The sequence below is a fragment of the Misgurnus anguillicaudatus genome, unplaced genomic scaffold (assembly GCF_027580225.2).
Source record: "Misgurnus anguillicaudatus unplaced genomic scaffold, ASM2758022v2 HiC_scaffold_31, whole genome shotgun sequence".
In the NCBI taxonomy this organism is placed as follows: domain Eukaryota; kingdom Metazoa; phylum Chordata; class Actinopteri; order Cypriniformes; family Cobitidae; genus Misgurnus; species Misgurnus anguillicaudatus.
Window position 1 is genome coordinate 155,646 of NW_027395281.1, and position 13,629 is coordinate 169,274.

General features: G+C 36.7%; 1 protein-coding gene across 4 annotated transcripts; it reads right to left on the minus strand.

Annotated features, from left to right (window-relative positions):
• Positions 1–4,800: 4,800 nt before the first annotated feature.
• On the minus strand, positions 4,801–12,660 carry LOC141363032 (uncharacterized). Of its 4 annotated transcripts, XM_073865484.1 has the most exons (7): positions 12,407–12,660; positions 9,468–9,779; positions 8,925–8,975; positions 8,569–8,689; positions 8,121–8,155; positions 7,249–7,336; positions 4,801–5,741 (listed from the first exon to the last, which is right to left on the minus strand). In XM_073865484.1, exons 1-6 carry the CDS (start codon positions 12,447–12,449, stop codon positions 7,272–7,274), a joined length of 627 nt encoding a protein of 208 aa, XP_073721585.1. In that variant the 5' UTR covers positions 12,450–12,660; the 3' UTR covers positions 4,801–5,741; positions 7,249–7,271. The 4 variants fall into 4 exon arrangements, with proteins under 4 accessions (XP_073721585.1, XP_073721587.1, XP_073721584.1 ...); XM_073865486.1 differs by lacking the exon at positions 8,121–8,155 and having other exon boundaries at positions 4,803–5,741; positions 12,407–12,659; XM_073865483.1 differs by lacking the exon at positions 4,801–5,741 and having other exon boundaries at positions 7,121–7,336.
• Between the last annotated feature and the right edge of the window lie 969 nt (positions 12,661–13,629).

Genomic DNA, 13,629 nt, shown 5'->3' on the forward strand with positions numbered 1-13,629 from the left:
TAGCAAATAGGTGAAGATTCATGCCTATTTCTCTTATCATTCCTCTTATCTCTTAACATGGGAAAGACAAGAGAACACGCAATTTATTCGTGTCGCTGTTCAAAAGTCAGGCAATGGTTACAAGAAAATAGCCATTCACCTAAACTTGCCCATATCTACAATCAGAGGAATCATGAAGTTTCAAGTTTATCTTGCCATTAAAACAAATATTTCTGAATGTGTTTTTTCCACTAAATAAATTTACATCTCAACCAGGGGTGCCAATAATTGTGGAGGGTGCTGTATGTATGGTCTGAGGTGGTGTGAAAGAGTGGAGGTGGGGACTCATTTGCATATTCATATCATTGGTCCGAGATGTGCGATAGAGTAGAGGTAGATTAGCATATTCATAAATCTGTGTCTACTAACCCTGCTGAAAAAAAACAATAAAACCATTACAGAAAATTCTAATGGTTTTATTGGTTTTATTGGGAATTGTATTGGTTCTAATGGAATATGGCCCAAAACACACTACAATGTATTGGTTTTTGTTGGTCTCTAATGGTATGTATTGGTTCTAATGAAATATGTATTGGTTCTAATGGATTATGGCCCAAAACACACTACAGTGTAGTGGTTTTAAGGTAATGGTTCCTATTGGTATTTTAATGGAAACCATTAGAATTTTCTGTAATGGTTTTATAGTTTTTCTCAGCCGGGAAATGAGGCAAGGGTGTAGAGTTAGAGTTTTAAAATGTAAGGAAAGTACTGTAAGAGGTAAACGCCTTTTATATACGTTATTCTGATGCTCAAAGATGAGTTTAAGTTGATAAAATTCTTGACTACAGGGAGACTTTACGATCCCTTAGTATTCAATCTATACTGTTGAGTAGGGAATCATCTAGTGTACACTACAGCAGTGTTTCTTAAACTTTTTCAGCATGCGCCCCCCCCCCTTATGTACGGTGCATTCCTTCGCGCCCCCCCCCAAAGAAAATTTATGACAAAAAACTGTTCTAAAATTTAACATTTTAATTAAACAAAACATATTAAGTTGTACAAAGTAGTGCTGTTGGTTAGTAGCCTTATTTTTTTTAGGTTTAATTACACAGAATTCATGATAAATTAAAGGGATAGTTCGGCCAAAAACGATATTAAACCCATGATTTACTCACCCCCAAGCTGTCCGAGTTGCATATGTCCATCGTTTTTCAGACAAACACATTTTCGGATATTTTAGAAAATATTTTAGATATTTCTGTTGATTAAATGTAATGTTGCGGGGTCCAGCAATAGTCCACGACCTTCAAGTCCAAAAAAGTGCGTCCATCCTTCACAAATTAAATCCAAACGGCTCCAGGATGATAAACAAAGGTCTTCTGTGGGTAATCCGTGCGGTGTTGTTGTAGAAATATCCATATTTAAAATGTTATTAACGTTAAAAACTAGCTTCCGGTAGCGCCGCCATTTTGGAGTGATGCGCATTCAGGATGAGAGCTTACGCAGCGTACAGAGTTTCTCTGTTGCTGCTCTGTGCCCCCGCCCTCCGAATTTGTCATACGTCACTAAGAAAAGTGCGTACACTACGCTAATCCTCTCTCCTGAGTCTAAGATGGCGGCGCTACCGGAAGCTAGTTTTTAACGTTAATAACATTTTAAATATGGATATTTCTACAACAACACCGCACGGATTACCCACAGAAGACCTTTGTTTATCATCCTGGAGCCGTTTGGATTTAATTTGTGAAGGATGGACGCACTTTTTTGGACTTGAAGGTCGTGGACTATTGCTGGACCCCGCAACATTACATTTAATGAACAGAAATATCTAAAATATTTTCTAAAATATCCGAAAATGTGTTTGTCTGAAAAACGATGGACATATGCAACTCGGACAGCTTGGGGGTGAGTAAATCATGGGTTTAATATCGTTTTTGGCCGAACTATCCCTTTAATGTATTTTATAAAATGTCAGAAAATTGGGGCCCCCTGGCACCATCTCGCGGCCCCCCTGGGGGCCCGGACCCCAGTTTTAAAACCATTGCACTACAGGAAATCACCTCTTCATGATCACATCTGACTGTGACTCCAGTGGGACACAATATAAAGTAAACAAAAAGAAAAACGTATTTTAATTATAGGCGCAATAGGTAAAAACTACTTTTATGTACATTAGGCTACTACATTATTTGTATAAAGTTATACACCATTTTTTTGCATTGATAATTTTATATATATAAACACATATACAGTGTTTACCTATCATTTACTTCTGAAAAATATATATATTACAGGGTTCCTGCAGGTTTCACCAAGTCAAATTTAAGACTTTTTAAGACCTTTTTAAGACTATTATGAGTGAAATTTAAGACCAAAGCGGCACAATGATCTCAGAAATTCTCAAAACATTATATTTTTATTATATCTTTGTTTATTGTTTTTTTTTTTTGACAAATAAAATCCACTAATATGGGAAGATCAGTATGGTCATCTGCTGATATGTGCCTTGTTAACATGTTTTACACTTTCTCCACCCATACGTTATATGCATAAATATGCGCTATACCGCCATCGCATTTATTCCCCTCTCTAATTACACAATAATGAAATGAAAAGGAATTTACTATTAAAAGGCTGTTAGTGGTTTGTTGTGTGTTGCAAACAAGGCCATTTCTAAATCCAAAGGCTGTAGCCTCCAGAGGTCGCATTTGTAGGCTGCATATGAAAACTGTGTAACACTAAAGTTGACTCATTGTTGATGGCGCGGGACTTGACGGCCTGACTGTTAAGTTGATTTTCAATAAAGCAGTGTTGATTTTTTCGCTTCTGGGTCCTCTGTTTCAGAACCTGGCAAATGCTCTGGTAAGCCACGGGCTAGTTCGTTAAATTAACACAGAAAAGATTTTTGCTTAAAAATCTGCATTTAAGGTTTGTTTCTCGCCAAACCTACAGTATACAGTCGGATCACAACACCTGAAATATAGCTTATGGCATGAATTGCGTGGATTATAATAGCCTACATTTGTATCCTCTTTAAAAAATAATGATTAAAAACTGGTTTGAAGAGACATTCAGTGACACGCAAAGTGCAGAACTTTTCTTTTTAAAGGCCCACCCATCAAATACATTCTTCCTCCGTCACTGGTTAGTTCTACAGCATTTTAATTTAACATTTAATTTTTTTCGGACAACCTTTTCGGGAATAAATGGAGGTAAGAAATGTAAGACTTGGGTTAATTAAATTTAAGACCTAGGGTGAAAATCTGGCAATTTTTAAGACTTTTTATGGCCTTAAATTTAACTTTCTAAATTTCAGACTTTTTAAGACTTTTTAAGACCCCGCGGGAACCCTGTATTAAGTTTATGGACTTGTTGTAAACACTGTTGCAGCCGTTATGTTTTTAAAGAGTTAAACTGATTATACTCGAGGAAAAGTCAAAGGTGAAGCCTGAAGTGACTAAAAGTATAAAGTAAATCTCTGACCTTTATAAAATATCTTGGATCCTGACTAGAGACACAAACTGATGAAGACTGATGAAAATATCTGACCTCTGAAACCATCACCTGAGGAAGATGAAACTGATCAATATAACATCAACTACTGATGAACAAATACATTTTCCTGAAGCAATGAGACTTTTATTTTATAGTTCTTACTTTTTAGTCAGATCCACTGTCGACTCAAGTTGACTTTAATTTCAGCAAATAATCGTTTGTTTCCCTCAGTTTTTACCTCAGTTTCCTCGACGTTGTGCTGACTGAGAGGGCGTGTCTTATCCCGATGATGAAATGACGCCGAATTCGCGGTTGTGGCTAGAAGGGAAACTGCTGCGGGCATAATCTCGCGAAATCTCGCCAGATGAGTGCCGTTTTCATTCAAATCCTACTACCAAACCTAACCAAAAACCAAACCTTTCATAGGTCGTAACTCACATCTAGCCAGAACCGCTGTTTCATCCAAATTAATCCTATCCCAATCCCAAACCAATCATAACCCTAACGTTGGAAGATGTGTCTGTAGCTGTATCCCATCTAGCTACCCTCATTCGGGGAGACGCGTCTGCTTGTTCAACAAATAAATTTGACATTGATATTAAGTTAAATTCAACTACATTTAAAACATATTAACACATTAGCGCGTATTGACAGTAAATTAAAACAGAGTTTAAAGACTGTGTAAAGTTTACTTACACATATAACCGTAATAGAGCGCCATCTTGTGGCCATAGCAGATATTCACCACTACAAGAACAGCAATGATGGTTAATTTTCGAAAGAGATCCCATAAATGTTGTCAGAGTAGAAACCTTTTTTACAGTCTATGGTAGAAACCAGCAGCTAACAAATGTCTACACAAAATTACTTTTTAAAAATCATGATAATGATGAGAGAGGGAAAGCTCATTGTCTGTAGATTTTACTCCAAAATTAATGATCTCAGATGTATAAAATATGTCAGCAGCACTTGACCAATCACAAACCTGCTTAAAAAACAATAGAAACCATTACAGAATTTGTAATGGTTTTAATGGTAATTCTGTTTAATAGACACTGTAATGGTCACTGTTGGTCTCTATTGGTTTGCTTTCTTCTATTGTTGGCATGTATTGTCTATTGGATACCATTAAGAACCAATACCTTTGGAAACTTATGGTGGTATCTACTGAATAAGTAAGAACCCTATTTTATATTTGAAACTTATTAATGTAGACTTAATATAGATCACAATCATGACGTCGTAGTGTGAGCAGTAAATTCACTTGCGCTATCTAGTGTCAGCAGAATGTTTATATAAAATGGCTAATGGAAATAAACCAAACCGTGACTTTTAGCAGAGGCTTTTATTTAACACCAAATATAACATAAGAGCACAACAATTTTATGCAATAACACTGCTAAGAGAATCACACACCGAGACCATAACAGCAATTAAAGTGAGCTAACAGCGTTAAGTGCTCTCAGGGGATATACAGTATATCGTGCACAAAAACACACAAAAATGGCTGGGATAAAAATTACCCAATGTTGGGTTGCTATTATGCAACCATGGTTATAATAACTCAGTAATTGGGTTAAAACAACCCAGCCGTGTCTGTCTAATATTTACCCAACATGGGTCAAAAAGTTATTTTTAGAAGTAAATAAAAAGACAGAAAAGATTTTCTGTTCAATTTCACAGAAAGTTTTCCTGAGAGCGAAAATAATAAAAATAAGATGCAGAATTTACAACATGAACAAAGACAAATGACAGAGGATTTAAAGAATAAAAATCTTTATATAAATCAATGCTGTTTTAGTGTAAAATATGTAGTGTAATTCCTGATTATCAAAGCTTATTTTTTAAACAAGGCATTTAACACACAAATTCTCTCTTAAGTTATATTTAACTGTTTATTCAGACGATGTATTATATTTACTACTAAACAATATAACATTCATTAGGTGTGCAGACATGAAGATAAAAAAGCAAATATTATAGATACACTCATGCTGATCAAGATATTTTAAGCAAAAAAATAGAGTTTTTATTATTGTTATTCATTCACAGTTGAGACACAGTGTTAAGTTATTGATAAGATAGTGTTCATAAAAATGCTATGAAGTATGAATGTATTTGTGGTAGTGAAAGAAAGAAATTGAAAATAAAGTAATTCAAAAGAGAAGAAAATGAATACAGGAAATACACACTGATGCCGGCTTGTTCAGTTTTGTTTTTGCATTATTCCATGTTAATATAAAACTACATCAAGTTATACGTAAATCCTGAAAAAAATTAATATAAAAACATTTATAGGACTTTATATTAAAACATGCGCAGGTAAATAGTGCTATAGTTTTTCTTTATTTCTTTTGATGATGTGAAATACTCTGCTATGTTTATGATTAGCATAAAATTAAACTTTGGTTTGGTTAAATCACATTAATCCCAGAAAACTATAAAATTAAGATGTGCCTTTTATGTGGACATAAACATGCTGATTATGGGATCGCTCCCATAGAAGGAACCTAGCAACATTGCTCGAACACGTCATTAAAAAATCCAATAAAATTAATCTGCATGTGCATATTTCTAGAAAATCAATGAGCTTGTTTACATGTACACCAATAATGCGAGTAAGGACTTAATCGCAGTAAGATGTTTACATGACTGGATCTAACCTCTTCACTCCGGTTTACATGCAGTTTTTATTTTCGGATTATTCACACATAGCCCAATGCAGAGCACAAATGATGAACTCACATATATGCTCCACTGTTTTAATTTACTTACATTAAATGACAAACACGTTGTTATGGATGTATTTCATTATCCGGTGCCGTGATGAAGACAGAAATTATTACAGTGCCTGTAAAGGGCGTTTACATTAAAACGATAACTATAAAAATATAGTTTTAAAAATCTTTTTATATTAAAGATAATAGCAGAGTTCACACAACAACTATAACGATAGCGATTTTGGCACATGATGAACGATAAACTATTGACAGCCAATAAAATCTATTTGAACTTGAAGTGCATGCGCACTTAAATGCAGTAGAAAGCTCATTCATTGCTGAGGTCTATAACACAAAATTACCTCAGGTATCCAGTGCTGATGCAGTTGCTGTGAAATTCAATACTTAATGCTTTTTCTACCACACTGACTACGCCAAAAGGTAAGATATTATTACACAAACTACTACATTCATTTTTGTGTAAATGCAAAAAAAAGCATATTTACATATTCAGTGACATGTAAACAATTGCCAAAAAGTAAATTTCCAACATTAGGTTGAGCGAATTAGCATGAAGTTATCATTATGATGCGGTCACTAATATATTTATCGTTATAATTACCGTTATAATGTCCCTTAAAAGTTTTATACACTGCTGTTGTGTAATTTGAGCTATTTCTGAATGAAGACAGACTGCTGACAGCGAGTCGTGTTGGCAGAGTTCACGTAAAACTTCCTAATGTCAAGTTTAAAACTAATTTGTGTTAAAGGTGCGTGACTAAAACACACGCGCACTTCAGGTAGTGCGGTATAAATGCGATTAAAGCGTTTACATGGACGCATACTGCGATTATAAACGGCGTACGCCACCTCTTTTAATGTGATACTTACTGCGATTATGAGCTTAATCGCATTATTTTTATCGAAGCATTGCGTTTACATGAGGTAAAGTATAATCACAGTATTGCCAAAATCCCATTATAATCGCATTATTAGGGTGCATGTAAACGTAGTGGTAGTGTTGGTAGTGTAAATGAAACAAAATGAAACAAACCTCAGACAATGATCATATTACACTTAAGGAACATCACTGCTGTTGTTTTCAGTCCTCAAAGGTTTCTTCATCTCTGTTGACTCTTTGCCTGTGATGGACACAGATGAGAGATAAAATCAGAAGATAAACATCTACAAATGCAATCCTGTAAGGGCTCAGTCACACCAAAAGCGCTTTAAACGCTTGCAAACGCAAGGCGCGACGCACTGCCTTTTTTAAAAAAGAGCAGTGCAGCGCGGCTTTTCATATTGCTAAGCAACCACCGAGTCAGCTGTCTTGTCAATCAAATATTGAAGCGTGAGCGCTCTTTTGCTGTTAACTGTCATATTAGCAGAAACTTTAAAAAGAGGGCGCTTGCTCTGACCTTGTTTGAGGATAAGAGGAGCACAAACACGCAGGAGAGAGTGAGCGAGTGGAGTCCGGTTCTTCAAAGCAACTGTAAACTTCCCTCGCCACAACGTAAGGCCCGCCTCTCCCCTCATTCGATTGGACAATGGAAGACGCGAATGACGTCAGGCGCTCCTCCGCTCTCAGCGCTCCTTCAAAAACGCGTGCGCGGCAGGCGGCAGAAAACCGCAAGGCGCTCGGCGCGCATAAACAGCGCGCAAACGCGCCCTGCCCATAGAATATCATTCAAAAAAGGCGCCTGCAACTGCCATAAACGCTTTTGGTGTGACTGAGCCCTAACTCAGCAGGTTATACTTTATGTTAGCAGTTCAAAGGTCATGAGTTTGAATCCCAGGGAATCAACTTTATTTCTATTCTGAAGGTAAAACGGAATATAAGATGTGTGTTTACAATGCTGTGTGTTTTGTGTTATCTGACTGAATCTGAAACACATGATGTGTGTGTACAATAAACATCACCATTACCTGTCTCTTCCTCGTTAATGTCTGCCCGGTTATTTCTAAAATATAAATATTGAAGCAGGTGTAAAATGTCTTGACAAAATTAGATTTGTGCATATGTATAATTATGAAAAAAGTTTTATCATGAGTGCTATTAGATTTGGATTCCTGTATTTGTATTTCCAGTGTTTTGCTGTAGTTTATATTTTTTGTACAAGTTTTGTATAAGTGAAAAGGGTGATATTTGCTGCATGTAAACTATTACTTTAATACAAACTATGAATTACAAAACATCTGAAGTCATTTCAAACGACAGCTCTAATATAAATGTATTAAAAGCACTGTTTTTCAGTGTAAATCAGTATAATGATGAATATGAACAAACCTTTTACATCTTTAAATTCATTCTGTACTTTAGCACAATAAAGGTTATCATTATATAAATATTGTATCAGCTGAAGATATTTCTTACCCAGTAGACCTAGAGAGACGTCTGTAAAGAAAAACAGCGACAGCAAGAGCAAAAACAAGAACCAAAAGAAAAACACAGAGTCCTGCTACAACACCTGAAGACAAACCAGAAGACTCTTCATCTGAGAGAAAGAGAGATGAATAAAGTTTAATAAATCAAACATCATTGTTGTTGTTTCTATGTTAGATTGTTAAATGTGGCTGCACTTTTCTTGTTACTGTGACAGATTTACTCGACATAAACGGCATTATAGAAATATGCTGCATTATACACAAACTTGTTTTAGTACAATGTTTCATGTAAATTACAATGCTACTTTGATAATAATCTTTACTATGTTAAAGCGATCTACTGACCATTGATGTTCACATTGTTACCATGTTCCATCATTTTTTCTACAGACACACCTAAAAGATAAACAGAAAGAGTAAAATTGTACAGAAGTAAATTAATAATATAAAGATGAACATAAACATCACATTTAATATTAAATGATGACACCACTGAATACAGGGGCCGTTCTTCATACGTCACTAACTAAGGGGTGTCAACTGCATGCGGCACTTCACATACCGACAGACAAATGAAATTATCGTGAAATCAGACTGCTTGTTATGCTTTCGAATGGCTTACATCCTTACATTTGTAGTATTTTTTATAGTGTAGAGGTCCATTTACTAAAAAGTTTTAACTCGTCTGGCTGCTTAATTTCCACTTTAACTTACTGATGGGATCTTTTTACCACTAAATGTTTTAAATTAACATCACAGAAAACATTAATACACATTTACAAATATGTGTTACTTCATACTGTACATTTTATTAAAAGTGCCTAATAATGACGTACATAAGATAACTATCAAAAAACTAGATAACTAAGTAAATCTTGAGATACTCACTAAAGATAGATGTCTTTGTTGTAATCTTCTCTCCATTGATACTCAGTTTATAATCTCCAGTGTGTTGAGTTGTGATGTCTGTGATGATGAGATCTCCAGTCTCACTGTTCATCTTCAGTCTGCCTTTGAATCTCCCGTCAAGAACATCATCATTTATTCTGAGTGAATTGGCCTCCCTGTTAAGTTTGGCTATAAGATCCTGTTGATCGCCAAACCTCCAGATAATCACATAATCTCTCTGTATTTCAGTATTAGTGTGTAGAGTAACATTATCTCCCTCAATCACTGCCACTGACTCATCTGTCACCACACCTGTATACAAACAGAAAGATGGAGAGATTAAACTAAAATGTATATTTATACTGACAGTGTTATAGAAGTAAGATCATTGAGATGTTAACTAGTAAATCTCATGTTTTTTTTTGTTTCGTTTTTTTGCTGTGGTCTACATTAAATATGAAATCATTATATTTCCTGTATTTAAGCTTGGCTCCAAACTAACTTTTTTACTAGGAGCATTGTAGCCCCTACCTGTCCCGTGAGCGGGACACCTACGTTTATTTTAATATATGTAAATGTTAATCTATCACGACAAACTATATATTGTTGGAAAGGTCTAAGAATGTAGTTTTCATATTTCAAAACCTTTTAGCAGTAATAATAATGCAGTAACTGTAATTTATTCATTTGTGACACAAGTATGCAGCAAACCTCAAAGCAAACCAGCACAAACCTCAGTTCTTTGACAATTTTATGTATTAAAAATTATACTATATTGCATTTTTATTTATTACAAATAAATGTAAACTGCTTTAAAAAAAATAATGTTTTCACCTCCAGACACTTCCCTAAAAAACGTTGAAGTGTCTTCTTTAAAACCAAAAATTACCAAAATTAAAACCAAAATTAGGCTTCTCGACCAAAAATTAAAAATAAATAAATGCCAGAGTTATATTAATTTAAAGGTGTATATCACCTTTCACCAACCCCCCCACTCAAAAAGGGCTGCGCCAGTTAAAGGGACAACATCATGACAATTCTTTTGTACACCCCCAAACTGCACACAACAGAGGCATTTTACCTTCAGTTGCTTGCTATGAGAGTAATGAAGAAGTGAAAGTGACAAGCATGCAACGCATACTCGAAATGTGATCTCTGCATTTAACAGAGTAGTGAACACGCACTGCAAGTCATGACCACACACACAGAGCAGTGGTTAGCTATTCCAGCGCCCCTGGAGACCACAGTTGCAACCTGCCGGACATGAGACTCGAACCGCAACACTCGAGCCAACGCTCTAACCACTAGGCCACAACTGCCCACAATTTTTTTTACGTAGAAGGTATGTAATAGGGCTGCGGGATTCTAGTAAAAATCATAATTCCGATTATTAACATGATAACTTGGCTGTAAAAACATGCACCCGCAAACACATGCGCGCGCACAAACAAACTCAATGCATTTGTTTAGTGTTGTGTGCCAAGGAGTGGCACACAAGTATATGCACACAGTCAAACGTGTATGCAGACGTTCAGCATTATTTCGACAAAATCCAGTGCATCTCCTGTGCTTTATACTACGCTCTCCTGCACACTTAAGTGATTTTAAACAATTTAACCACAAAAAGGCACTAAATTGAGAAATTTTCTTAACGCACAGACGTATATGAGGTTGAATGTGTCCGGTCCAACTCCAATCAAACGAGATTATCCCTTAAAAGATCAGAACTCTTGATGTATAAACTGAGAGAGAGTTGCTCGACTGTCTCTCACACTGTAGTACATTAAAATACATTTGGCGAATAAAGCACTGAAAATTTTCACTTTATGTGCAAGAACCTGAAGCGTCATTTGGAATTTGACCTCCGTCTGTGTGTGTGTGTGTGCACGTGTTTAAGTGCACTCAACAAATGTAGGCATGTCAGATTTACAGTTATGACGCTTACAAAAATTTAGCCTTTTTTAATGTTTGATGACAAGATAGAGACTTGAGAAGGAAAATTATGTAGACTAATAATTTAAGTTTAATGTCCTAATGATCAGCCTACTTATTTGTATGTCCCACAGCTGACATGGAACTTTATTAACCGGTTCGGGAACTTTATTTTTGTTCTAAACGTTTCAGGAACGTCAATTTTAAGGTTGAACTGAAAATGTTAAAATACTGTTTCTGTTCGGAATGAACAAATTGGGGAAAAAATCTGGTTCAAAGTCCTGCTTACAACATAGACCGCCTATATTATCCACAATTTTTCAGTGGGCGCCACTGTAATAAAGAACGTGGGTACTTCCAATGAGGCGGCGGAAGTAGCATTAAAATGGTATTTTGTGGGCTATTACTGAAGAGGCCAAGTGTTTTGGGGATCACTTATTGCAAACCTTTATGGGAAAAGACGTTATGGCGCTCAGGGAAAACCTGATGTGCTCATTTAAACAAATTCAGTGTGGCTTTAACGCGAATGTTTTAAACCTAATCGAGTGTCCCTGTTTGCATAGCCTCCCAAAAAAACACCCTCTATACATCTGTTTGTGTGCTCGTTTCAGTTCGTTGACAAGAAGCCAACACAGAATAATATGATTGACAAATAGTAAACACTTCACGTTTAACGTTAGACTTTGGCTCGGCTCAATGTCCACTTTTATAGATACACATGGTCGTTTCCGACATAATACATCGCCCGATCAACTTTATAGATACTCTGAGCTTTCCATCGTCCCGTTTATCGTCTTACCATCACAGGCTGAATCTATCACATCGCCTGCAAGTTTGGATCGCAAGTCAGTCTTGAGCGACTGTCAACTACATTGAACCGGAAGACGCTCCCCTTCTGGCGCAAGGCCTTGTGGGGCGTAGAAAACTTGAGGATAAAATAAAATATTAACGTCTTTCACTTTCACACGGTCTTTCATCGTGCCTAGAGCCAGAATAAATAAACTTACCGTTGATACATAAAGCGACGACGAGTAAAGTGATCGTCTTCATGTTTCAGTAACGTTAGGTGTTGGGTTATAAAACGATGATCCGTAAGTTAACAGTTATTCAAGAATTCATTGTCACGATGATTTCCGTTATTTGTAGGGATGGCTGACGCGAAACTAATTAACGTTTCGGCCTCGAGACGTAGATGTTTCAGGACCATAGATTGTATAAAGAAGTGTGATTCGAAACACACATGTCACGTGACGACGTATGATTCGAAACGAAACACCCATGTCACGTGACTATGGCTATAGGCTTGTTCGACTTCATGCGGCGCCGTAAGAACCTTCAGCCGGATGACGTCAAAGTACCGCGAGAGCGATTTAAAGGAGATTCCTCCGTATGAGTTCGCAAATCGCTCTCGCGGTACTTTGACGTCATCCGGCTGAAGGTTCTTACGGCGCCGCATGAAGTCGAACAAGCCTTAAATGAACAGGCTTGTTCGATAGCCGGATGACGGCAAAGTCCCGCGAGAGCGATTTGCGAAATCATACGGAGGAGTTTGCTTTTAAATCGCTCTCGCGGAACTCTGACATCTTGCGGCACCACATGAAGTCGAACAAGCCAGAAGCTTCGGTGAATTTCATAGCTGTTTCGAAAGGAGGCGTACCACCCGAATCTGCGTTTGATTGACATGGCCGAGAACAAAAATACCTCACAGATTTTTGCACAGAGCAAATAGGTGTGTTCGAGATCATCCGGCGCTGCGCAGACCGGTAGGCGAGGTTTGCCGCTTGCAGTCGAGGGAGGAGCTGATGGGGAGCCGTCAGCCGGACACATGCTGCTTGCCGTAGTGACATGTGTGCCCTGATTCCTGTTTTTTTTAACCGCAAATGAAGTGAATTAGATGGTGAATTTGGTAAAAACAAACCTTTTAATAAAAAGTTGCAACCAGAAACATTTTATATCGAATATTTTAAATGCTGCTTATACTGTATGCCCAAAAATAACGGGAAACAAGCCTATATTAAAATACCAATAGAGTTTGGTATTTTCATTTATATTTGATTACACGACACAATATAACATATGCATGCATATTAACATGTTTTTTCCTGTTATAAAAACATGAATTTATAATGTTATGGCTTTATTGTACCGCGAGAGCGATTCTGCACGGGCTGTAATGACGACACAGCTGTTTCACGATTGGTCGGATTCACCGCATGACAACAATCACGTG

What these genes read in the sequence shown, in the direction of transcription:
- LOC141363032 (XM_073865484.1), bottom strand. Translation starts at nt 12,449, where the DNA reads ATGAAGACGATCACTTTACTCGTCGTCGCTTTATGTATCAACG. An exon ending in CGTCGCTTTATGTATCAACG is followed by an intron (nt 9,780 to 12,406) that starts GTAAGTTTATTT and finishes GTTTGTATACAG; the next exon opens with GTGTGGTGACAGATGAGTCA. An exon ending in TAACAATGTGAACATCAATG is followed by an intron (nt 8,690 to 8,924) that starts GTCAGTAGATCG and finishes TCTTTCTCTCAG; the next exon opens with ATGAAGAGTCTTCTGGTTTG.